Below are 27,086 nucleotides of genomic sequence, written 5' to 3' on the forward strand. Positions count from 1 at the left end.
TCTTACAATGCGCGTGTGAGCTTTTATACTACGTCGTTAAAGTTAAAGGAAACGTGCTACGGAACGGTGAAAAACAAGCAGAATGGAGTTAGTTGCCTCGTAAAAGAGAATTTCGCAATGCGTATGACGATAATAGCGTCATTGCCAGCTTCTTAGCGATTTAAATGCCATGCACCGGTACTATTACCGCTGCGCTCAAGATGTTAATAAATTTACAGTATACTCCTGCCGAAGAGAGATACGATCGATATTCCTGTCATATAATAATCTAATCTAATCTGGTAAATGAATAGCATCGGAAAGTGAAATTTCAAAAGCGCCCAACTTCATTTACCAAATGTAATCCCTTGAGACTAAACAATACGCGGAATAAAAGAACAACATGATGAGAAGACGCCGCAGAAACTGTCTATGAAGTTTCTGATCGTTTAATTGAACTTGACATAATCTTTCTGATATCTCAACCCTCTTTTCAAATAAAATAATTTCGAAAACGATTTCACGTTATTCTGTACGCAAATTAACTTCGAGCGTCACGGGTGCGCCTCGATAGTTTCAAATAAGGGCATCGCATTGTTCGTATAACTAGCAGTAGTCGTTCCAGCTAAGCAATCCGAGCGCAAAGGACTCTTATGCCAGAATCAAGGCAAGTGCTCGTATAGTAACTTGGCGACATTTCTAAGGACGGCGCCGCAGCCGGCACGGATCCTCGTAGCCATTGTTCGAGCACTGCCACCTGTTCTCACGGTAGAGTTAATGGCATTGCCGCTTTGTCAGTTTATGCCATACAAACTCGCCGGCATTTGTTTTTATCGCGGGTCGAACGGCGTATGGCGCGGAGCGCCTTTCGCTTTTACCCCGAGCGAAGTCAGAGGCTCAAGGTGATCTTTCTTTCCGCGGTCCACGCCGCTGCACTCTGATTAGGTATAGATATTGTACAGGTGGACACGCGGATGAACATTTGGATATATATCATCATCAGTGATAAATAGCTGCATTCATTACGAAAGAAACAATAAATAAATAAATAAGTAAGATGATAACTCGCCAAATTGAAGTTTATCATCACAATTTACTTTAAATTTTAGATCGATTTTCAAATTCCAGAGCACGATAATCGGTGAATTTCGTGTGTGTGTGTGTGTGTGTGCTTCCTTATTACGAAGACCAAAACAGCGCAATAATAACTTTTATTTACGACTACTCGTCACGAACATCATCGTGTATTCAAGATGTCGCGCTTGAATGAACCGCAAGAAAAAGAAATGTCGCTCGGTAAGAAGGCCGATCAAGGCTTTGAGTGGCGACTGCGGACTAAACTGTAGCGTGTCCGAGAGACCTTTCGTTTAGACCTCAGAGATCGCTGCTAGGTGCACGTAATCACGTTTCGTACTGTCCCTCTCGCTTTGGACCACGTTCCGTTCAACTTCGACGCCTTCAACTTCGAGGTTCCGTCCGAGACACGCCTTTCGCGCTCGTGCAGCTCGTGGCTCGAGCTGACTCCTTTCAGCATGCTCCGAGTCGGATACGTCGGTCATAGCGAGCACACACGCGTTATGTCTCTTTGTGCGCGCGTTATTACATCTAATTGTAATCTAACGATTCCTCATACTCGCAGTGAAACGGCGCAATTATCCCGGCACACGATTGCACGGCTCTCTTATTAACGGCCATTCATCATCTCCATTCATCTTGACGTATGCAAATTGAGTAGATCGAAAACAATTCAACGGACTGTTGTTCATCGGAAATGCGATTAACCGTATGCACAATACCGATCAAGAATAATTATTTTGTCCTCGAACCACGCTAAGTTCATTGTTCGATGTAAATCAGTTTTTCGAACATATCTTTATTAATTTTCCGACTAAATAGTTAATTCTCTCTCTCTCTCTCTCTCTCTCTCTCTCTCTCTCTCTCTCTCTCTCTTATCAATCTTTAATTAAATATTTTTCTTTTTTCTAAGAAAATTATTGTCGTCTAATTGTTACCTGGATAATGATTCAGCGTTCTCAGTCAGAATCAAGATAATAATGAATTATCGGATTAGATGCGCCTGTCTTAATTGCATTATCGTTTACGAGACATTAGAAAGCACAAAGAATATTTATCGGCGCGACTGCACACGACAGGAGAAAATGAAACGGGTATTACGAAACGGGGGTTACAAAACGAGTGCATTGGCATAACCGCAGATATGTAAACAACGTTAAAAGCACACGATGACAGTGTGCTATTAACACATAATACGACCGGAAGTAAAAGTAGATGGATGATATCCTTCAATTGCGCGGCGTTCTAGTTTGATCGCGTAAGCGATCACGATATGTCCACGTCGTGCAGCGACAAAACACTTATCAGGCCGGACGCACAGCATAAAGAATCACGTATATGGCCCCGACGGGAAGTGTTTTTTGCCGTTCGTCTATGTAACTACTTGCACGGAATCCTCACCGACTTTTTCGCGGTCGGACAAGTCAAGTCGTATGACGTTTGACAAGTGGTCGCACACGGGACGTTGACGTGCACCAACGCACGTATGTTGTGTAAAGTGAAAATTAGAAAAATTCAACGAAACACTCTTATCTCGCTCTGTCGATTTTTCACGAGATATCTCATGAAAGAGAAATGATTTTGATTTCTTCTTCTATTAGAATAAGAACGAGAAAAGATACGATTTTGTTTAATAATAGAACGACTCGCGCCTGGCATTTAAGCAACGTCATATAATTATCTAACATTTCTTGTTACATTTCGCGTTCACCTGCCGGACACCGCGCTTTCAGATTCGATTGCCTCACGTGCAAGGTGGGACGCGCATTCCGACGAGGTGATATCCCGCGATGGCGAAAAAATCAAGGAACAGGATGCAGAAACGCGACGGCCGCGTTCTTACCGGTGACAACGTTGCGTACGCAACGGAAGCACCTTTTAGCGCGCGAATTCGCACGCAGAATCACGCGACGACCGCCTTTCGAGGGACTTCCTCGAAAGTATCAGACACGCGTTTAACGACTCGACCGATGAGGAAAAGGAAAGCGAAAAGATAAAGCATTAGATACTCTCGATTCTTTCACGTGTCCATGTCGACGACGGGACAAAGACCGACTCACAGCGCGTGGGGCACGGCGAGAGATCGCGGGGATTTCTCCGGTTTCTACCAGCAACAAATTACGCACTGCTAACTTTTACGCGCTGCTAAACCCGCGATATTTGCCGGCAGCGCGACTGTCAAACCGCTTAACGTCAAGTATAATTTAGCACCTTAACACCTTGGTTTTTTCCGGAATAACGATATTGACTGTATTGACTTTCATTAGATTGACGTCATTTAGAGTGAAGAATTATATCGTAATTAAAGTAATCATATCGTAATCATTTAGAGTGAAATATCATATTCGTAATTTTTTCAATTTTAATTTTCAATTTTCTGCTTCAAAGCAACGATGTAATAACGTTAACAACTACCTGATAACTTTACACCAACTGCTAATTTCAACATTGAAAAACTGCGAAGAAATCACTCAACGTTTGAAATGCACGTGAAATTGAAAAGGCAAGTGTGCGCGTTTCGAGATACGATAACTCATTGTTGCCATAATTGGATTTCCCAAAAAAGTGTGAGTGGGCGTGAAAATCGCGAAGTATAGAAACTAGCGAGTGGGGTGAAATCAGTCACCGATGCGGAACTGGAATCACGCGCGTGCCCGAGATCAGCGCGGACAAGACATTAACTTCCCGATACGACGAACTTTCTCCAAAAAACCGTTACTTATTCGCCGTCAGAAATTTACCGACAAAAAAGAAGGGTCCATGTTCACATAGCCGATTCCGATCGCTCGACCGGTTTTTCGTACATAAAGGAATTTGGCAGATACGAGAATAAATTATGACCTAAATGCGAAGGAAAGTGCAGAAAAAACATCCCGTGTACAAATTAGAAAGAATTAGATTGTTGGTAGAAATCGGCATCGTTAATTGAATCGGCATGTCATTGAAGAATTTTAACCTATGATATTTGTCTCTATGTCGTGAAAAGAAAATACTAAATTCTATACAAATGTAATTTTTAAATTTTAAATTTAATAGATTTAACAGATTCTAATAGTTTATCATTAACAAAACAAACGCTCGATTCATGAAGAACCTGATTTGTTCGCAAATCTTGTGAGTATAGCTTAGCATAGCTTAGGTTTGAACTTTCGTTTTGGACCTCGTCGTTTCCAGCATGTTGAAGTCCGGTGATTGTAATGATTACATCCGCGGATTTACAAATAAACAAGTAGTTTCTACAAAAGGTTTGCTTACCTTTATTAAATAAATAAGGTGAGAATTATCTTGGTCGCTCGTGTTTGTTGATACGCTACTATTACTTTTGAACGTTACGTATTGAAAGCCACTTAAACATAAGATTATGTCGGCGAAGATGGTATGAGGGAATATAGCCTGGGCTCTCAGAGCGACGCGGCAATAAAATTCGCAATCGCCACAACATCGTAAAGTCAAGCAGTTGGAAAATAACGGTTTCTCTTACGACGTACGAGTGTTCGCGATATAATTTCTGCTTTTTTTTGCGGCTTTCTAACAGGAACATAAAACGCGCGCATCGTTAAGACGTGATGTCGGCAACAGGTTCAAGAAAACACAGTCCTTCATTAACGCAGAAGGAAATTTACATTCTCAAAGAAAGGAAAAATTCGTCATCTCTGATTAATTTGTTATTTGAAGAAATCCCGAGCACTAGCGTTGCCAATTATTTTAAACGCGGTAGAAGAAACGATCAGTAAATCAATTATCATTTTTTAATCATGACTCCCTATTTATAATGATAATTGGCATATTCGATATTATCGCTTATGACAATGGCCTGTAATAATTACCCTATGATAATCTTGCAAAGTGTACTATACAGCGTAATTAGAAAAGAAAAAGATTAGGCTGCAGCATAGAAGCTAGTATAAAAGTAAAAGTGCGGTTCAATTCGTTGCAGACTGCAATTCGCTCTCCGCTCTAGAAGACAACGAAGCTTGTCTCCATAAATTTCGGACTTGAAGCCCGGGTGAAAAAGGATCGTGTTGAAATGGTTAACCCGGGAACACGCCAGCCGTCGAAATTAATCGCCGTAGCTTCGAAATCTGCCACTTAATGAGACCCCCGTGTCGGACAGGCCGGACAGATCGGCCAGCCGGCGGGTCGGGTCCACTCGTTGCAACAAAGTACCGCTTCTACAAAGTCAATTGACCTGATCGATGAGGGTAAATCGATCAACCGCGCCAGGATCGATCGCTGCGACTCGACGTCCATCAGCGCCGATTATCCGATCGTTATGTTCCGCGGAATCCGCGGATACTGATTATGACCGCGTGCTGACTTAGTGTTTCAGCGTTAGCAATTTCGTAAACGGACGTCATTAAACTCAACTACGCGTGTAACAGAGAACGCGTTCTTTTGTTCAAGCGACGAAACGCGAAGCTCCCTCCTCGTTTGCGTACACATCGGCATTATGCGTTACAAGTGCATCGCGTGATCTTCCCGTGACTTACTTTTGCAGAACAGCGAGAGGAGGATCCACGATCGTCTGTGATTTTGCAGTTTTCCTGTGGGAAAAACGCGGGGCACTGTCTACTCGACTACATGTCGCAAAATGCTTCGATGTGCCGACCTCCGAATTAATAGCGTCCCAGCAACGATCTATCCGTCCGATCGTCCGTGGTCGCAACTGTGTCGTTAACATTCGCGAACATCAATTAAAGGCGGAACGTGATTGCCGGCAGTTCGAAATAAGGTTACTCTCGGTTACTCTCGGCCGACAAAGGAAACAATCCCTTAAGAGGAGTTGCGGCGGTTCGCGCGCGCGCGCGGGACTGTAAACGATCGATCGATCGATCGTTTACGCCGATTCTAAATCCGTCCCCGAGTCGATTTTCACTGAGTCGTATAGGAACTACGCCGCAGAAGTGTCATAAACATCGCGTCCAACATGTCTACGAGATCGTATCCTTTTATTACAAATCGCATAAATTCCACCGGCTAATCTGGCCTCGCTTAAACGGCGAATTAAATCACGTGCTTGAGTTACTTTGACAGGTAAATTGTACTATTAATTGTCTACACGGTCGCATTTATTAACCGGTTATTAACCGTCATTCGACCGTTAAGAAGGAAGCGAGAGCTGCTGCAGCAGCAAGCCGAAGCCGGCGCCAGCTGGACTCGGCTCGCAATAAGTTATTGATACGCGCGTCGCGCGGGAGATCGCCGCAATTTTCCAGCTGTTAGAGACTATTTTCTTCATTCATCTGGTTATGTATTCGCGACACGGCGCGCACGCTGGAATAAGCGGCTGGATTCAACCGGATGTTTATTGCTACCCTGCCGGCCAATTATTTTCCGCGCTATTTTCCAATTATCAACATTGCTACTTGCACCCGGTTGTTCAGGGCGGATAAATCAACACGGGATCCGTTGAACGTCGAAGCTGATGAATCGTCGAGTCGAGTTAAAAAAAAAAGATCCTTGCCAGTTCGCCGTAGAAGGGATCTGCCTCGCTTTCAGAGAATTTGAATCCCATATTTAATAATAACATCAATAATCTTTATCAACGCGCTAAACCTTTTTATTATAATTTGAGAGAAAAACACAAATACACGTTACTTTTACGTATAAATGAACGCTTGTCACGCAATCGGTGAAGAGAAATTGCATAAGAATCATCAGAAGAAATAAAATGGATTAGAAAATTAAAAAAATTTCTCATTCAAATTCTCGGGGAACTTTAAAACTTTCTTATGTAAATAAAATAAATATCTGCACGTTTGAAGAATGTAGGAACATGAATAAAAGAATGACAAATTGTAGCAAAAAAAATACCGCAGAAAAAAAAATATCAATTAGATCAAGTAAAATTTGTCGTCTCGTCCGTCCTTTCGATGACGATCTTTTGCCGCAACGACAGGCCGATGCACCATTCAGTGCTACATCCGATAAACGTGCAATCGCGTTACTAAATGAGCCAGGAACGCTTGCGGTGAGACGTCACTTTCAGTTCGGAGGGCTGAAATCTATCCGTTGTTATCTTCTAAAATCAATCGGCCCTGTCAATCGACGAGCAGTGCGCGCTGACTACGCGGGAGGATACGGCCGCAATTTGAAATCTATTAGAACCGATTTTCTCACACGGAGACCGTACTCGGGCACGAGATACGCGTGACGTACCCGCGGCGCTCGCTCTTGTTAGTTTCACCGTGATTGCGATCCAACGTCGACGAACGACCAGGCAAGCACGCCAGGACGAAGAGGAGGAAGACAGTGCGGCTCGGATGAGCTCGATCGGGATCTCGAGAGCCTCGAATCACGATACGTAAGAACGCGGAATTTAACCCAGATCCCGGTCTGAGGACGTAGAGACCGTGGAGGAAGCGGCGGTGACGACGACGGCGACAACGATGAGGACGCCACGGCGAGAATCGGTTGTTCGACTCTAGCCGCGATTTCTAACTTGTACCAAGTCCACGTGTCCATCCGGCTATTATCCTCGTCTGCTAGCAACGATACTACCTGTCCGGTGCGTGACAGTAGACGAAGAAACGGAGAGAAAGAGAGGAAAAAAGAACCGGTCCCCAAGTTCAGCGACGTGCGTATTTCGTCCGCTTGTTTGTCCGTGAAAAAGAGCGTGTGCTCGTCGTCGACGATGGCGGCGCCGAGGATCTCAGGATAAAATACTGGTTTTTAACTCGGCTCGAATTATCGTCGTTTCACGGCTCGTTTCCCCGTTCGAGTTACGAATGACAAGCCCGCGAGCGACTAAGTATTACCGCTGGGTTTCGTGTTTAAAGTTGTTTTACTTCTGCAGCAATAAGACGGAACATTTCGTTGTTCCAAGGGGGCAAATGAGAAAAAGCGTGTATATGAGACACATGCGGCATAATATCTCTAAAGCTAGAAACACATGATGCACGATTTCGTGCCTTCTGACGTGCATGCTGACCTGTAGCTCAGTTCACTGCATAGATCTTCCAATGCACGATTGCGATTCACGCAGTGTGAACTGAATTGCCGATCAGCGATCATGCAAGGCATGAAGTCGTGCATCGTCTGATTTCAGTTTAAGCTTCTTCAATTTGTTTTATCGCGTTGTTTCCGCCACTCTTCAAAGACCGTTACGTTTTCCGATAATCAAAGTATACTATTTGCAATGTACGAATATATGTATATATAAAGACTTTTCCTAGAAATAATATAAAGTAAAAAGAGTATATACGACCTATAAGAGCCTAATCGCAGTTCTTTGGCTTCCACTTCCAAACAGAGTTATTCTTGAGAGGATCTCGTTGTTTGAAACAAGTCAGACGCATTTGCTCGAATTTATTCCTGTTTAAACTGTCCTTTATCCAATTAAGACAGTATTAAATTTCCTTTTCTTCATTTCCAAATAAACCACCTATTGATCAACTTATTAATTAATTCCACTTTGTCCTGTGAAAAATAGTGCCTCAGCCAGAAGTCGAATCTGGATCTCTCCACTTATTCGGCGGAAATTTAATTTCGTAATTGAAAATATAGAACAGTTTAAACGAGAAAGCTGGATTTACCACGTATATTTGAAATAAAGCTTGAAGGATGATTCGGCGCGTACGTGTGACTTGTTTCAAACATTCAATAACGAGATCCTCTCGTGAATAATTTTGTTTGGCAGTCGCATCAAAAAACCGTGATTAAGTTTTTGCAAATAGTCTTTTCTTCACTACTATTTGCATTCTAAACATGCGCTTGTTCGTATATAGTTTCGGTGAATGCTTATGACTGAAGCGCGTCAAGTGACATTACGATACGTCATTTTGTCGATCGTTATTTCTCCCTCGGGAGAAACTCTCTCTCACGGGATAATTCATTATGACAGGGTAGAATTTCGGAATTCGTGTCCCGAAGTCACAGTGGATAATCAAGTTCATGAGAACATGGATCCGAGCCCGGATAATTTGGATTATGTAATCTTCATAGTTTCTCGGAACGCACCGCTCCGGTACGCAAGTGAAACGCGCCACAACTTGCCTTCTGTGAACCAATTCTGAATAATAAAAGTTGTACCTCGTAATGCTACGTGAATTTTCAGTCATCGAAGTGTGCGCCGCGCTCTCTCGTATGATTTATATGCGCGTTACACAATTAAAATACGAAAATTTCAACAAGTTTCTATCCGATTACAGCTGGCTGCTTAACAATTTGAGCAGTCAGTTCCAAAATAAATTGATTCCTTTTAACGTCAGGGGAATTACTTTGTTAGTCGACCAATTACTTACGTCCGCGATCGTTGATTACGTGCAATACCGATAGCAATAAACAAGCTTTGCAGAATAGTTCCTAATAAGTACCTAGCCCGGGAACACGTAGAAAACTAGTTGTAATACTCTCAAGGAAGGCACTTCAACTCGGGCACACTGTGGCCTGATAAGTCAACATTGCTTGTCTATTGCTTAAACGGGTTTGTGTCGTGCATTTTGAAGTGAAATCAAACAGTCAGTTACGTAAATTTATTTAAAAAAAATCCACTGAATATTGCAGAAAAATTTATTGTGTGTGTGGGTCAGCCACAAAGTTTGATTCAATTCTCCATAAATGACGTCATACGTGACGTAATACAAACTGATAACGTCTATATATTATGTATAGTGTTGTAAAGATGAGAGACATTTTTATAGAAATTATATGAATAATTTATATGAATTATTTATTTCCACTGAACGCAACACAAAGTTTTGACTGACCCAATATATTCTGCATATATATTCAACATTCAATACATTCTGCACCTGTCTCTCTCAATATAACAGTTTTACAACAAAATCTGTTCCCGAAGTTTTTGGAGTTTGACTATTTGATCCAGCAGTTATCTCGAAAAAATATAATCACGTTAAAACCATATTTCCCTGTTTGATATCAAGGCCGCTCTCGCGATTTCACTTGCGCCTTTCGCAGCTGCTAATATAAGTTTGGTGACTTATAATAACGGAAGAGAGGAAGTTCGTTTAGCTTGAGGTTTTTAATACTTCGAATTACGTGCTTCAAATCGATCTCGCGTATCTGCTGCATTCCGCTTTTTGTCACGACTGGAATGCAATGCAAGGTCAATCATTTTACGCGCGAGTGAAGTTATCGTAAAGTAACCGTATCTCGTATTGGATTCGTGTCCAATCGTTCGATATATTTGCATCCTCGACAAATCGTCAGTTCCTGTGTAGTCAGGCGATCCGATTTGAAGACAGTGACCGACTTCGCGTACGTGCCATACCGACCGGCAATCATTCGGCGATAACGAACGCGGCGCACGGAAGGATCTCGCAGCGTGTGAGCGGCTGCTGCATGTAGGTGAGCAAGTTGCTTAGCCAGTTCGCGGTGAACTGTTATATGCACTGGCATGCTGCCCGTCGCTCGTTGAAAAGCCATTTCTGGTGGCAATGCCAACGACGAAGGCGCTCACACTAGAAAACTTCTTATAATGATTGAACGCGCTCGGAGGTTCACGGTGCGCTACATGCTTCCAAGTCTGGGAACCAGTAGTCGAAGCGCCGAAAACGCGAGCGAACCGAACCGACTTTCGACTGGATTTGGAGCAAGGCTGCAAAAGCTTGCACTTCATCTGTTCGTGTCATTATGCGTACATAGTATATTGGCAAAATATAGCACTATTTTTCAAATCGCCAAATAAAACTGTGCGAAGTAGGCTATTATTGATATTCGTTATTGGAAACCTGTTCTATGTGAAACACTCAAAAGATCTGAATTTAGAGTTGGGTTTGGCTTTTATTTAAATCATATAATATATACACGACATTTCATTTGTAATCACGATATTCAGCTGAAAAACTCATATCTAATTCTAAATTTAAATCTGAGTATTTTATCTAAAGCAAGTTTCAATTAACGACTATTGATACAAGATCTTAAACCGGTTATATTATTAATATTCCGATTACGTCAATTTAATGCTAATTTTTAATGAATAAACAAATAGGTAAAAAAGAGCAGGTTTTACTTGGAGTATGTACGATCACGGAGTGTATACAATACAATCAAATTTCAATAATTACTTATCAATAATTTTAATATCAAAACACAAATCTTCACGATTTTTAGAATCATGAGTCCAATTCAGGAAAGTCTAGAAAATTCAAGATTTCAAAAGTTTGCGTCACTAAAGTCAAGGTTCGCATTCCGAAATTAAGGTATAGTCGTTAATAAAGACCAGCTAAACCGCTGATTTGCAGGTAAACGTTCCTCGTAGTTGCGATATAATTGAGAAATTCTAATAGTCCGGGCGAGAGTGTTTCGCGGGACGGAAACGCGTCCGGATTCCCACATTGGGAATGATCGACCAGCGATCGTCGTCGTTTACGTTCCGCGGTAATCGAGACCGGCCAATTTAGGATGTATGGATCGCCAGTAGAGTCAATCCGCGCCGCTCTACTTAACCAAATGTGTTAGGTGTGCTGCGCTTAATTGCGGAAAGGAACGGATCGACCAGCGGATCGATGTAACGAAGTAACGAAATACGGACGGCAGGTCGATGAGGAAAACAGATGTGTTTCGCTCACGACTTTGTTCGCGGCTAAGCTCTCACGCGCAACTCTCGAATACATTTTTGCGATCGGACCGCGCTACATGTCAAAGGGGTCGCAGGATTTCGTGTCGTTGCACCTGATTGAACCCAAAGGATTAACGGCGCTCCGAAACTTTCCCCGATTCAGCTATCCGACAAAATCGAGGAATTAAAGCGTTCAACTGAAAATCAAAATTCCTCGCATCAATTTTCGTTAATTTGTAACGTTTTTATTTGTAGTTTAAGGTATTTTCCAAGAATGTGAAATGTTAATAAAAATTTTACTATTAATTTTCAGCAATTTCGAATATATTACATCTGTTATCACATTAACAATATCTTCTATGACAATCTCCTATGACAACCTAGCGTGTATATTTGAGAATTATTTTCTCGAAATCTCAGGAAAACAAATTGTGGACTGTATGTCCACGATTTGCAGTAGTAGATATTTTGCTTAAATGATTATCGCTTATTTCTATCGATATCGTGACCTTCTATGCAAAAATATTCTAACGATTTATTTCGCAAATTTCACGCGTAATTTAATGCAGCCAATGAATTCAATCACTTTCCGAAGTGCACACCGCTATGTAAATGTTACGATTACACCAAGTAGTCGTTTATTTTCATGGGAGGGAGAGTTTAATTATATACAAAATATATTGCGAGTATTGTTATCACGCTGATCGATCGTTATCGTTTCATCCTAAATTAAACACGTTCGAATTCGCGTCTTACTAAAGACGCGCGCAGAAGGATCACTACTTTCTCTCTACCGTTCTCTCATCATCGCCAATCTCTATCGTTTAATTGTAATTGGCACGCGAGGTTGTATCGATACCCGACAACTTTATATTCGTAAAGGTAGAACGTGTCGAATTCTCGAGTTGCTTTACGATCGATTGCGCTAGAAATCGAAAGCAAAACTTTATATTGATCAGGCGCGTGTCGGAACAGAGAAGAGAGAGAAAGAAAGAAAGAGAGAAAGGAAGAGAGATAAAGAGAGCGAGGAAGACGCAACGCGAGAATCAATCCGCGTTAAAGCACGCAGACGATTGCAGATTAAGACAAAAATAATTGTCACGTGTAGACTGATTAGTCACGCTTGTCAGAACAATTGTAGCAATTATTTTCATAGGCAGTGATAATCAGGAATTTGCTACGTTTTACAGTTGCAATTTGAGTTAAGTTTGTCTTTTACGAAGGATTGAAGCATTGTTTGGAAACAGGTCGCCGACCTAAATCCACATGAAAGCGCCATTTTCAACGAATTTATGTCGATGAAAATCAAGCCGCAGTAAATTCTCGGCCAGCATCGTCAAGGAGTCAAACAGCTTGATGAAACTGATGGACGTAACGGTGCATTTTGCCGCTTTAGCAGATTCGCTAATGTGTTTATTCTGATATATGAGGAATAAATAAAGACTACGAGATGCCAAAGTGACACAAATAATTTCTCCCCGCGGATAGCGAATGGATTAATAGGGATCAATAAGACATTAATAGGGATTCTTTCCTTGTGAATTAATTTTACTGACCATGTATCGAAAAAATTCGCGCAAGCGTCCTGTGCCGAAGAATTTCGCTATAAGTGGTCTCGCAAATGTGGGGTGAGGTATTGTTAAAAATAACTCGTACGAAAGTCGCAACACATACAATGAATACAGTTTTTATCATTTTAATTTTGATCTCTGGTCAGTGATATTTACGACACGATTTTTATCTTTGGTCATTTTACAAACAAATTATTTATATATTATATTCATGAGTGAGGAGGGGGATATCTTCGATACAAGACGATACTTGACGAGATAGACAGAAGCTGTCCTAGATTTTTTACGGTCTCATCTTTTTTTTTTTAAAACGGACACCGATATATAGATATGCAAACGTGTTCGGCGTCCGTGTCTTTTCTAGGCGATTACAAAAGTAGGCCGACGATATGTCGAAAGCCGAAGATGCGTCGAACCCTCGATACGCGATTTTGCTTTTCGTGCAACATGATGCAGCAAACCACATGCGCGTTGCAGCACATCGAACAACCATCATTACATTCCGTTTCGGCGCGTTTAACTCATCACCTGAGTCGCATCAGAGTTCGATGGACACAACACCGTGAATTCACTTGCGTATTCCTCGTCATCGTCGCACGCATTTTGCACAACCCAACACTTCACTTGATTTGCTGGTATTCACATTGCAAGCGAAGGAAACTAACGAGGGAGATACGTGGGAAGAAGAAGCGAAGGAGAGAGTAACAAGAATGGTAGGAATAAAAGATAAAGGAGAAAAGGAGGCCAAAGGATGTCTCTCGACTGCATCTGCTCGAGGACAAGAAAAAGGGGACAGGAGGCAAGATACACGAGGAAGCAAGATGAAAAGGATTAAAAAGGAAGATGCAAAAAGTTTCTCGTGAAAAATGAAGCAACAAGAGGAGCGGAAATGTGGAGCAAGTTGAAAGAATAAAGCCATGTAATATCCTCTCGTGGAGAAAAGAGGACGAGGCAAAAGTACACAAAGACAGAAAAGGAAAACAAAATATATGACACGCGTAGCATCTGATATGCCGAGAAAAACTAGAGTATAAATAAAAGGATCGGAGATAAACTCGACGACGTGTTGCCTTAGCGAAGAGGACGAAGAAATAGGAAACAGGTGGCAAGATGAAGGAGGCGCAGCAAGCGGCGCGCGAGCGTGACCACCAAGTGGTAGGGGTCGTTCGCGGCGGAAGAAGTACCGGGTAAATAGCGAAAGCGGAAGAAGAGGACGGAATGGCCAGGTGAGACAAGGCGAGCCGAGGCGAGGCGAGGTGAGGTGAGACAAGGCGAGACCGAGAGAACCAGAGCAAAGAAGATGACTCACCGTTTCTTTTGCTGGCGCTGCTTGTAGTGCGTACCGCGAGCGTGCCGCGCATGTGGGCGAGCACCGTCGCGAACACGACAAGTGCCCGGTAGCCGTCGTGGGACCTCATGCCGGTATTTACCGAGGGGACAGATTAGAAATTAGAGAAACGGTGGCGATCCGGAGGAGACTCTCTCAGGACTCTCTACCGCCTCGAGCGGACTTGCTGAGGCACTGGCTCAGCGTCGACTGAGACGTACTTTGTGCTCGCCGCTCTATCAGCAGGACCGTCACTCCTCTCGGTACGTTTCACACCGCGACCGTGTGTATCCCCCGGGTAGGAACTACCACCACAACTACGGACGAAACGGACTACTGACGGACGATTACGGGCAGGTTGTTACTACTACTATTACCCGTCGTCAAGGGGGCTCCCCACACTCTTATCCCGAATTTAATGCCAGCAGTGGCCACCGCGATATCGGTCATCACTGGCTTTGCTCTCGTATCCACGCACTGGTCCCGCACACCTATTTAAAACCTATCGCTCCACCTCGCGCTCCTTACCATTGGCTCCTGCCCCAATTCCTTGCCCAATGGTACACTCTCGCGCGCGTTCACCTCCTTTTCAGATCGCCGACGACGGAGGTGGCGGTGGTGGCGGTGGCGGTGGCGGTACACGGCTTCAAGTGGAGAGAGAGAAAGAGAAAGAGAGGAAGAGAGTTGGTGAACAGAACTCGGGTGGTGAAGTAGGTAAGACAGTAAGGTGGTGAAGTTCTCTGGTTCCACCGAGGCGGCAAATACCATCGTCGGACACGTCGCGGTAGATATCTCGCGGCGGTAACGAACTCCTCGCAAAACGGTGACGTCGAAAATTTCCCCCCTTTCGCGCGCGATCGCGCGCCGGTCGCGGCCGATGAAGGTGAAGGGGGTTTTTAGGTGGGGTTCGCGTGCGAGCAAGCCAAGATCGCGCCGACGACTCCACTCGATTCTCTCTCGGCTCTCTTTCCGCGTCTCTGTATGTGCGCGCGCGCGCGCGTGGTTCATAACTGCTCTAGGACTGGATAGCGTATAGACCGATTGCCCGTGTATCATTCGCGACCCGAGATATGGGCGTTGGATTCTTACGAAGGTACTACGAGGAAACGCGATTTCCGCCGTCGGGTCTAGTCGCGACGGGAAAATCGATGGGGCATTCCATCGTATGAGCAAGGTCGAGGCGACGCTGAAAATTGCCGAACGCTATGTAATCCGTTGCCGCTGGTGGTATGCCGTTCTACGCGGCCGACACGCGGACAGTAGTGAAACGTACGAAGGCGATGGAGATTGTTAGCTCTAAGGATTATACTGCGATGTTGTGCCACTTGAAACAGGTGTAAAGAAAGATTAAAGTCGTTTTTACAATTTGCAATGTGTGTGTTTTATATCCACCCAGAAATGTCATTTTTTCGCGACGATCATTTTTTCCGAATCGTCCACTAACTTCTATTTATTGAAGATAGCAACCCTTCGGTAAAATCGCCCATCAACACAGTTTCTATTTCTTGAAAAAAGGAAGAAATAATTCAAAACATGTAAAATTACTTCAAATACTTTTACACTTTCTCCTATCATGATCAAAGAGGGACCAAATTAAAGAAGAAGAGGTACCAATGCTTTAAAATTCATCAACATCTTATTTCATCAAGCTCCTATTTTTTAACGATTCTCTTGGTACAATGAAAGAAAGAGAGAACTTCAAATTGAAGGCACCAGCCCTTTAAAATTGTTCATCATAGCTCATATTTTAACATAGTTCATATTTCGTAAAAAAAGAGAAAAGATAATTCGAAATTGCTTCATGTAAAATTGCTTCAAATATTTTTACACTTTCTCTTTCTCTTCCTGCTATCGAGTTCTACCAAGAAATCATGATCAAAGAGAAAACTTTAAATTGAAGATTTACCCTTCGGTAAAATCGTTCATCAACATAGTTTCTATTTCTTGAAAAAGGGAAGAGATAATTCAAAACATGTAAAATTACTTCAAATACTTTTACACTTTCTCCTATCATGATCAAAGAGGGAGTTCCAAATTAAAGAAGAAGAGATACCAATTCTTTAAAATTCATCAACATCTTATTTCATCAAGCTCCTATTTTTTAAAAAGAAGGTAGATGTGATTTGAAAACTTATTTCAAGTGCTTATACACTCTCTCTTTCTCTTCCTGCTATCGAGTCACTCTTAATGAGTGAACAGTACATAAGAGCACCAGGCGATCGACGATTTCGCGCAGAAACGCAGCAACGTTACAAATCAACTATCAAGCAGACATGAAGTGAGACGTTTCAGGATAGTCACGTTGGCGCGCGTCACGGCTGAATCCACTCAAGGCTCGTCCAGGTGAACGCGTATACGTCCGACGTGGAGCATAACGCCGGGCATCGGCACATGCTCCGCAATACGTCGTCGTTCCGCGAGCGCACTTTCTTAGCTGAGCCTTTCGATTTCGCCCGCGCCGAGACTATTTCGCTAATAATCGTCCCGACACACCCAAGCCTCGGGTACCTTGACGTACCTTGGCAATGAGCAACGATTCACTGGCTCTCGGATCGACTTACCTTGGCACTTCCCTTTCTATAGCGCGCCGCGGTGTTTCGCGCTTGCGAAAACCGCGGCCGACTTTCGAACGGCATTGTCGGTGGACACAGCTGCCCAATCTCACGGTAGCGTCCTGTGGTCCCGGATGCGTGAAAAAGAAGTCGCCGGCTTTTTCGGTCGACTTGATCAACCTCTACGTCACGCTCAAGTCAATCCTGCAGCTTAGGATCCTGCAGCGAATCGCGCCGCATTACCCACGTCGTGTCGACGCTACCGTGCTGATCGCGGCAGGTGCCAACAGCCGTTGCAACGTGTGTGCAAGCGTACCGTTCGATAAATAATCATTTTGTGAAATATCCCGCCAAACTGTTGCTTAATTTTGCGCGATACATAGACACGTGGCCGATAAATCCCGAGTAAAATCTCGTTTTTCCTCGATCACGAAGATACGCGATTGATCAATGGGACTTTTGTAATCAAGTACTGAGACGGAAAAGTTTCTAACGACTGATCGCTGACACGCAACCGGAATTTAATAGAGATTGCGAAGAATAGATTTCCACACCGATGCGTCGCGTCGAACAAAGTCTGTTTCTCCGCAAAGATTTAAATTCGACCATTTATATGCCTCCTTCAACCCGTTAAAAATCATTTCATTCATCTCGCAACTGTAATTGACGCATAATGAAATATCATTTAATCGATCGCGTTTACGGTAGTAACGCCAGTTAATCATGCGGGATTATGAGAATCACATTCGCTCGTGCGAGTCTAATTAATTAGTATAACACGGCACGACGATCACGCGCGGCGCTTTGCCTCGACTGACGTTTTCAATCAGCTGATTGCGCTGCTACTCGCCGATCTAAGTAACGTCAATATCAGTCTCGGTGGCGCTTTTAACTGTTCGTCGTCCTTCAGGGTCTTAAGAATCGACGATAAGTTACTCGCGCGACGCGGAAGCTCGCCCATGGACCCGAGCGTGTCGAAAGGATTCGTCGCGGCGGGACAGGTGTGACGGCGTTGTGTATTCATTGACGCGATCCGGAATGGTTAACCGTCATACTGGGACACTTTCCCCCCGATGACCCGTCTACCGCGACGTCGTCGACGAGAAAAAGGGAAAGAGACACGGGCGTGTGATCACGCGAGAAAGCCGACGGATTCGATGACAGATCTACGTCTGATAATGGCCCGATCATGGTGATTACTCAATACAAGTCGGAATAGAGTTTTACGCCCTGTATTTAGTATGTTGTCCGGCGCACGTTGGAAAATAGAGTTGTCCGCTGCCGACGTGGTCTCGATGGAAAAAGTGGAGCTTGTGGAAAACAAAATCGCGTGCGTGTGAGTTTTTCATGGATGTGACACGTAACACGCGTTGGTCGCACTGAAGAAGCGGAAATGCCATGGCTTCATCTCCGAAAAATAGTGCTCATTTATATCATTGCTCATTTGGGCGTCTAATTAATTATACCTCGTGACGAAACTTTCGTTAGCTGGCAGTGTTACCACTGAAGATGTTAGAAATCATTTCGCGAGTTATGATTCAATTCTATCCCGCCGGAAGAATTCGCTCTCCTTTCGAGCTACACAGATGACAGGCGATAAATCGTATTGCGAGAGTAACGCCTGAAAAATATAAATAACGGCGCGCGGGAAAAGTAAACCGTCTGGTGACAAGCCTGTCACCTCCTATCGAGACGAAAGCGATAGATTCACGGTGCATCTATCGCACGCCAGTAGCAGCAGTGAAATGCATTCGCGCAGGCACGCGACGCATTCTAATAACCCACGCGATCTCTCCTTCTCTCTTTCTCCGAGAGGATTCTTAGGAGATTGTCCGATTTCCGTTTTTTCCGTCGCCATCGTCGCGTCGTGTCGCGCCGTCGGTATCGGCGATTCTTGATGGAAATTGAAAGGGAATCCATTAACGCACCGATACAAATTGCCCCTGTTCCGTCGCGGTTGCACTTTTCAGTCGATCTGAAAAGCGCCGGGTTTCGTTCGACGGCAACGCAAACCGAACGTGTCGCGCGAGCGGGTGAACGGAATCGAGCGGCGCCGTTCGATAAGCTTCGATTGCTTTCCCGATTTTTCTCACGCAAATCTTGCTGCGGCAAGGACGTCGTCTAGAGCAGCGCTTCTCAAAGCGAATAAATGCTTGGCGAAATAGCAATCGGTCGTTGATCCTCGAACGAATCGTTAAGAAAGGAAGCGAATTAAGTAAATTAAGTAAATTGTATAGCCTTACGAAATTAGACGATTTAAAAATAGTTCAATATGGTTTCAAAAAAATTCGAAATATTTTCCAAAATATTCAAAGACACTCTAAAAATATTTGGAAGAATATCGGAGAAATAAATAGGAGAGAAGCTAAAAATGTGAAGCACAGTGAAAATTTGTAATACTTAACTATGATTTTTATAGCTCGATTTTTATAGCTCGAAAACCATTGAAAAATTCATTACGTGCAACATGTACGATTTAGAGATCGCAAACACAAAATCGCAAACAGAGATCGCAAATAGTAGACTATAATTTTATCGTATAGTTTGAGAAACACTGCTTCAACGTTGAATTTGTTTATCGGGAAACCGCATAATTTAAACTAAGAATTTTAACGCGTTTCCATGCGTTTCCATGAATGTTATCCATGCGTTATGAGCAAGTCATTCTTTATGTCTGTATGCAAAATATGTATAAATTTAAAAATAAATCAGTTGGAACGGCAATTTGATTCTTTGTGTGAAAATAATATCGTTTGTCGAATATAAAGAGAAAGCCATATTCCTGATTCTATGCGGATCAACATAACCTAAAACTCACGTTCAGGAACTAGGTTTTTTAATAGCATAAATATATTGTAGTTTTATAAGAATGAGTTTATGTTCTAAATTGAAAAATGTAGTCAATTTTGAAGCCGATAACATGTGTAGTATATACAAATATATTAAAAATATGTACAATTAGTACATCTTTCCTGTCTTGTGAAAAAGTGCATAATTATTTGCAGTCTGTATAATTTCGAATATATGATATCGAAGTTATCTTTCAAGAACAATTCGTAAGTAAAATTACTGACACTAACGTTACATTGTATTTTCACGATATTTATTATGCAGATGTAGATACCGCAGTCACGGCTAATTAAGTTTCTGACCTGCAATAATAATGGGTTTCTTTGCGGGTTCTTTGTAGTTCATAAATCTCTTAATTTCATTTTTCCGCCATTAACACGTAATAATGGTACACCTGCACTTATTATCGTGCGTAATACGTGCGTTGATTTATATAACGCTCAAATTTACAGTGCATAATTACTTCACACAACCTTCTTATAATGAAATAATGATTGTGTTAATATCGGAGAATTCATTTCATTCGCGTGTAGAAATATTTTTAGAGGATAAATGCGTGTAAAACTAAAAATATGTAGAAACGTGAGACGAGTTAATTAAATTAATTATAAGTATTAATGATAATATCATTAATAATAATAATTAATGATAATTACATTAACTACGATATCATCAATAGACAAGAGCGTTAATATGTTTTCAAGACGAAAATATCACTCCATTATGTGTCTGCGAAAGAAACATCAGGGAAAGAAAAGCGTAGATTAGCGTGTAGCAAGTGAAGAAATCGAGGAGCAATCGAGGAAATCATATAAAATCCTATTCGGGAAAATTACTAAGTGGATTACTTTCTTCGGGATAACATCGTGAGGATATTAAAGCGACTGGCTAAATCAAATGTATACGCGGGTACGTAGCGGCGCTACGAATCAATTAGCACTTTCACTGATCCGAATTTCGTGAAAAAGCGTTTCGCCGCCTCGCCTTGCTTTATAGGCACGCCGGGTTTTTGTTCGCGTGAAAGTTTAGTTTGCAATGAAGCAACTCTTTTTTTCCTCTTATCGTTCTTAATTGTTCGTTTCGGAGTGGCACTCGCGTAGTCGCCGAGAGAAATGTTTCACCCGGAAGGAAGACGCGAGATATTTGCATAAAGCTTACAAGACCGGATCACTGGCCAGAGGCCGTTTTACATAAACAGATAAGTGAAGCAATTAAATGACGAGAGTCCGGCGACTAGGATGGTCTGCAGATAGAAGTGCAATTTTCATTTTATGCAAGCAGAAACTAATCTCGCGAATTCGACATTTGCTTCTCGGACTACTTACGCGATCAAATATCCGGAAACTCTGAACGACTCAGAGAAGTGGTATGGCGCTTCGTGAATATTTGTGTATGCGCGCTTTTCTTTCTAATTAAGAAAGTTAATTAGTTTTCATTGGAGTACATATTTGCCTCAGGCTCTCGACACTCCTGCGGATTCTTCGGCGAACCGGTGATTGATCTTTCTTTAACCGTATACGGAAGAAAGTGCGGTAAATGTGAGAAATCCGGTACACGCAAGTCCTTTTTGCACTAATTAGAGTCTTAATTAACGTACAGCTGTAGACTATATGCGTTATAACTAACTCGATTCATATTCGACCAAGCAGAGAGAGAGAAAGATAAAAAGAGATAAATGATTATTGACCATGACTGTTATAATCGTTAAAGCCATTCAAAGTGTAATACTGCGAGTCGTGTACAATACGGACTATGGACTCCGCAGTGTGTCGTTACGTGTGACTACTCGACCAAATGATGCCGCGAAGAAAGTTATCGAACCCGTCACGAGGAACGAACCTGTGGGCGAGTCGGAGTAATCTCTGAAATATCAGCGAATACCATTAGGATAATTGTTACCTTCGTTCGTAAACGTGGGCTTTATTGGACGTGAGATAAAAAAGGAGATGGGCTACTTTGTTTAAAGAACAATGGGAATTCGCTGTGGAACATACCCGGCGTTTAACAAAGCATGCCAATTAATCACAGTAATTGCACGAGCACGTCGATATAAAGTTGTTTTCAAAATTGACAGTCACGAGTTACACGCGGTCGAAACTTGGCGGAACTGAACACGGATTTTCGAGAATCGACGCGATGTAGTACCGTTAAAAAATCCCGCGGCATTCATTCAGATTCGCACGAAATGTAAAGTAGCCGCCTAATTTTCGCGCTATTTATAAATTCCGTGCCGGAGTTCGTATAATACACTGAGAGAAAAAATATCTGAGAGTTAAAAAATATTTATTCGATGGATACCATTAATATATTTACTTATATTTAAATTTTTTTGTTTATAGATGAAATAAACAATTTCTTTGATGAAGATTTAAATAAATAAGATAATTTAAAGTTAAGATTTTGCACTCAAAACAATGGTTTTATAGTCAGAACGAAAATTATCTAGATACGAAATGGAAAGAAATAAGAAAATGCATCTTTTCTTGTTTAAAAAAAATTTATATTAGTATAAGTTAAATATATTATTAGTACCAATCGCGCAAAAACATTTTATATTTCTTAAACACTTTTCTTTCAGTGAGTATCTCCAAAAGTCTGTCAAATCTTACGTTAGAAACATAGCTGCCTGGGGATTTAAAAAATATATATATACACAAGAGGTTGATCAAAAATTAATTCTATAAGCAATGAGATAAGCTTATTTCCTAATCTTTATGATAAGTGTAGAACATTGCTTGACGTTCGTATAATCAAGTCAGTCATATTATTCCTGCATTAATAACAGATTTTTAAAAGTTTCTTTAAATTACTTCATATATTATGCTAATTGCTTATCGTATTAATGATAAGCTAACAACGCAACTTCATTACTCGTAATAAAGTCTTCAGAGCGCGTGAGAGAAACGAGTATCGATAATTTTACCATACTGCGACCTTCATCCGTACGCAGAGAAATATCGTTTGCGTGCGAATATGTGTGTAAGCGGGTTCTCGTTTACGTGATAAAATTTCTGTCCACCCTTCGTTTCTTGTATATAAAAATGATAAACCATGTTAAATCAATCTTTGTTCAGGCGTGCAGATTGAGGTACGAACAAAACGGAGACACAGAATGTCATAATCTCGGCTAACTGTGCGACCGACAGCTACAACAAACATGGAATTTGTTCTTCTCACGAGAACCGGACAGATCTTTCACCCTTGTTTTTCTGCTCTTAACATAGAATAACGGCACGTTAATTGCGCTCGCGGGATAATTTATATGTTAAATTACGTAATGCGTGAATTACGACGAAATTGCACTGAGAAAAAAATACCTAAAAATTAATAAATATTTATTAGGTGGATATCATTAACATATTTATTTAAATAAAAAGAATTTTAATTTAAATAAATATGTTAATGGTACCTACTTAATAAATACTTGTTCATTTTTTTATATTTCTTTCTCAGTGCACGATTACCCGAGTGGATTCGAGCATGATCAGATAGCTAATCTTGTCCCAGTAATCGGATGGGTTAAATTTTATGCGAAGAAAGAACATATATACTTGTTCTTTGACATATATACCCGTATTTATTACACATTGTCTCGCAGAACCCTTCTCGAAGGAAGAATCGGTATAGTCGGTATCGCGCGATGCGGATCGACGAGCATGTCGCTTGAGCAGGATAAACGACGGGAATGTAAATCATACATAAATGTCTTCGAGGGAACCAACCGCTCACTTATAAATGACAATTAAATGAGAACGCGAGAGAATACTTCGAGAATGCAACAATAACGGCCACTCCATTCGATGTCGCGGGATAAAGTGCAGCGTGGCGTTACAATACGGCTGCCGAAGAGAACCGCCGACCGCTTCTGCCGTTCGCTTCCAGCCACGATTCGCACGATTCTTTTCACGCATGATCGCCAATATGTGCGAAGGCAGATACGTCGTTTGCATCGTTATCCCTTCAGTGTTCCGCTTCACGGCTCCAAAGTAAAAGCGCTCGAAGCGCGCGTGCCGATCGGTTCCCGGCTATCCTTGTGAATGCAAATCGTGACTGCTCGATCAATCGATCGATCGATCGATCGATCGAAGGAACGAACGAACGATCGACCGATCAGTCCTACGATCTGGGATACGAAGTATCATGGATCAATGGCGTAATACGTAAGTGATTGTGTGAAACAACGGAACCAGACACCCATATCGAATGTAGAGCACCCGGATCGAATGGCTTGTAATATAAATGCGAATTCAAACGAGTCACTTCCTTTGATAGTCATCCGTGAATGAATCGATTAAGGATACCTCGAGTGAACGGGTAGTTCACAATAAAGGCGTTTAGTTATCATATGGAGCAATTCGAAATTTAATTTTGACTAGAAGCCATTACCGTCTTGACTTTCTAGGATATAAACTCGATTACAAAGAGAGAATTCGAGTTTCATTTTTTCATGTAAATTTTTTTCATTTTTACTATGTTTCTAGTAGTGCAGGAATAGACTGTCAATAAAGTCCATCCTGTTAGAGAAAATGATGAATATTTATTAGAAACATAACAAATTTAATTTTGACTAGAAGCCATTACCGTCTTGACTTTCTAGGATATAAACTCGATTACAAAAAGAGAATTCGAGTTTCATTTTTTCATGTAAATTTTTTTCATTTTTACTATGTTTCTAGTAGTGCAGGAATAGACTGTCAATAAAGTCCATCCTGTTAGAGAAAATGATGAATATTTATTAGAAACATAACAAATTTTTTCATAGATATATAAAATGAAAAAATACTGCAAAAGGTTGATATATTCCTACATTGCAAAATTTTATACTAATTTTTACTATAAAATTCTCTCGGTTTTACTATAAAATATTCGGCTGATCTATTTAACCTTTTGAAACACAGTATCTTCAAAATTCGGATTCTAATAAAATAATCACGTCATATGTCTAGAATTACAACCCAAAAAGTCGTTCCTTTTAAAATTAATTTTTTCTATTTTCCTATTTTAATCAAAATCACGCGCAAACAAGCGAATACTACAAATAACACAAAACCGGTAGAGAGTATTATTATGCATAGGCTAAGCGGTGGTTTCGTTGCGAGACATCTATGCCTGAAGCTATGATTTGGTTTTAATACATGATTTCACGGTGAAACCACTATGCTCCAAAGAGTTAAAATGAAAAATACTCTATATAATATAATATACTAAAAGAATATTTGCACGAACTTTATATTTTCTTTTATTTGCGCAACTCTACTTCATTGTACGATTATTAATCGATAGTATTTATCAAAACTTGCGCAAATTTCTAGTCTGGAAACTTTTCCTTCCTCAAACAGTAAAAGTAAATATCAGAAGACTAGACGCATATGGCTATGACGAAAGCGAAACATATAGTTTTTATCTGCTGAACGTGTTACTTGTCGATATTTAGCAAGTGACTTTTCTGCATTGGAACTTTGTAGACATTCAGTAGACACACCTCATGATAAAAGAAAAAATTTCATTCGTCATGAACCACGACAGTCGGCGAGGAGTGGATCACGATCGAAAGGCCGTCCGACATGCATTACGGTGCGCTATGATGAAAGCGAGGCGTTTCTCCGATTGGCACATTAATTGCTACAATTTTACTTCACGGCTCTATACGTTGTAAATGATTGATATGTTCCTACGGTTTTTTCTCGGCGCCGCGCGTGTCGGGAGACGCGTACAAGATATTACTTTTTTATACAGTAACCGCGAGATGATTGCACGACAACGTCGTCGAGATGTCCGCATAAACACGAAAAAGAGCCTGATTGACAGCGCAGTGGTCAACAGTGCGAAGTAACGTGCGACGATTTCGGAGCCGTCCCGAAGGAGTTAATTAACATCTCGGTCCCCTCCAGTTATTCGTGCGGGACAGACCGCGCTTATGTAAATGGGCGGAAGATGAGGAACCAGCTCTCGGTAGCACGCGGTGTCGAGCATGAGCGCTTCCGGCAGCGCGCGGGTAATCCTGCGAACATTCAGGGCGCGTGTCGATTGTGCAACGGTTACCGCTGCCAAGCTAATGACACCAATTACGCGCAACTGAATGCTATCTCGCCCGGCAAATCGCGCCCCGGTCCGGCTCGGCTGAAAACAAATCCGCAGAAAAACGTCGTGGGCCGTATTAACGACAGTCGTGGGTCCGCAACTTGTTCATTTCATCGCCCCGGATTTCACATCTCGTGCGCACGTAGCACCGCAGAAACGCACTCCCGGGGAAACCGCACGGTGCGTGCGTGCGTACGTGCACTTACGCGTGCGCGAGAGTCCATGTGGAAAACACTTTCTTCGCGCGGAAAACCGTGTTACCGCGCGCGGTTTCTCTCCCGCAGACGAACACGTAGCACCCGTAAAATTTGCGCGACCAGATCCGACGCGATAATTAAGAGCAATGCGGCTACTACCTTTCCAACGTTTCATTAGCGCGCCGTACATCGAGTAGTTATAATTTTGTAATTAGCGATCAGAGTTAGATTTATGGGAGGAACCGTGCTCTCTGCGACGAGAGTTTTCAATTTTCTCTATATTGACTCGGTAATTAAACGTATCTCTTAATTACACTTATGTAAATATACTTCCTGTAAAATTTTTGTCGAGAGAGAAAGAGAAAGGGGAGAGAGAGAAAAAGGTCTAATTTGTTAAGAAAAAATCTAAAACTGATGTAACTCGCCATGAGGACACGCGCGGTAAAACATTTATGGGGCGCAACTCGTGGGAAATGCTTAGCTTTAGCGCGGATAACCATACTAAGATTTTCCTGTAATCTCTGAAAATGTACACGCAAACGATTAAACTTTACAAAGTGGCGCGCAATGTCATGTTCGCGGCGGCCTAAATCGATTCAATTGCGCCGGTAAATTCGCATTTACACTCGCGCCTACCGCGTCGTATACGCGGCTTGGATGCGTCTACAATGGCGTCAAACACTTTTTCAAGAAAATCGCAAGCGAAGTTTCTTCTTTAGGAAAATCGTGTCGCTCCGAGGAATCCTTCGTACCTACGATATATGTGGGTCAACGTATAAAAAATGCGCTACGTTCCACGATACATGACGCTTTTTCTGACCGGTCGCACGAACCAGATGAATATCTGCGCATAGGCCGCATATGACGAGGCGCGACGTGCTCGGAAAAATAAGGGAGGAGAGAAAAAAAGAGATACTAGATAAAGGAATT

At 42.0% G+C, this 27,086-nt stretch overlaps 1 protein-coding gene across 4 annotated transcripts in view; it reads right to left on the reverse strand.

Annotated features, from left to right (window-relative positions):
* Nucleotides 1-27,086, reverse strand: part of LOC116844735 (laccase-5-like) — an 81,950-nt gene that overhangs the window by 35,796 nt on the left and 19,068 nt on the right. The window contains exon 1 of one of the 4 annotated variants that reach the window (XM_032816687.1): nucleotides 14,459-15,270. The exons of the other annotated variants lie outside the window; for them this stretch is intronic. Within the exon in view, the coding sequence (XP_032672578.1) occupies nucleotides 14,459-14,567 (109 nt within the window). The 5' untranslated portion in view covers nucleotides 14,568-15,270. Of the gene's footprint in view, nucleotides 1-14,458; nucleotides 15,271-27,086 lie in introns of those variants that run through there. 4 annotated transcript variants of the gene reach the window in all.

Source organism: Odontomachus brunneus, unplaced genomic scaffold (genome assembly GCF_010583005.1).
Source record: "Odontomachus brunneus isolate Ranch 3 - 2012 unplaced genomic scaffold, Obru_v1 Obru_scaffold_045, whole genome shotgun sequence".
Taxonomy (NCBI): domain Eukaryota; kingdom Metazoa; phylum Arthropoda; class Insecta; order Hymenoptera; family Formicidae; genus Odontomachus; species Odontomachus brunneus.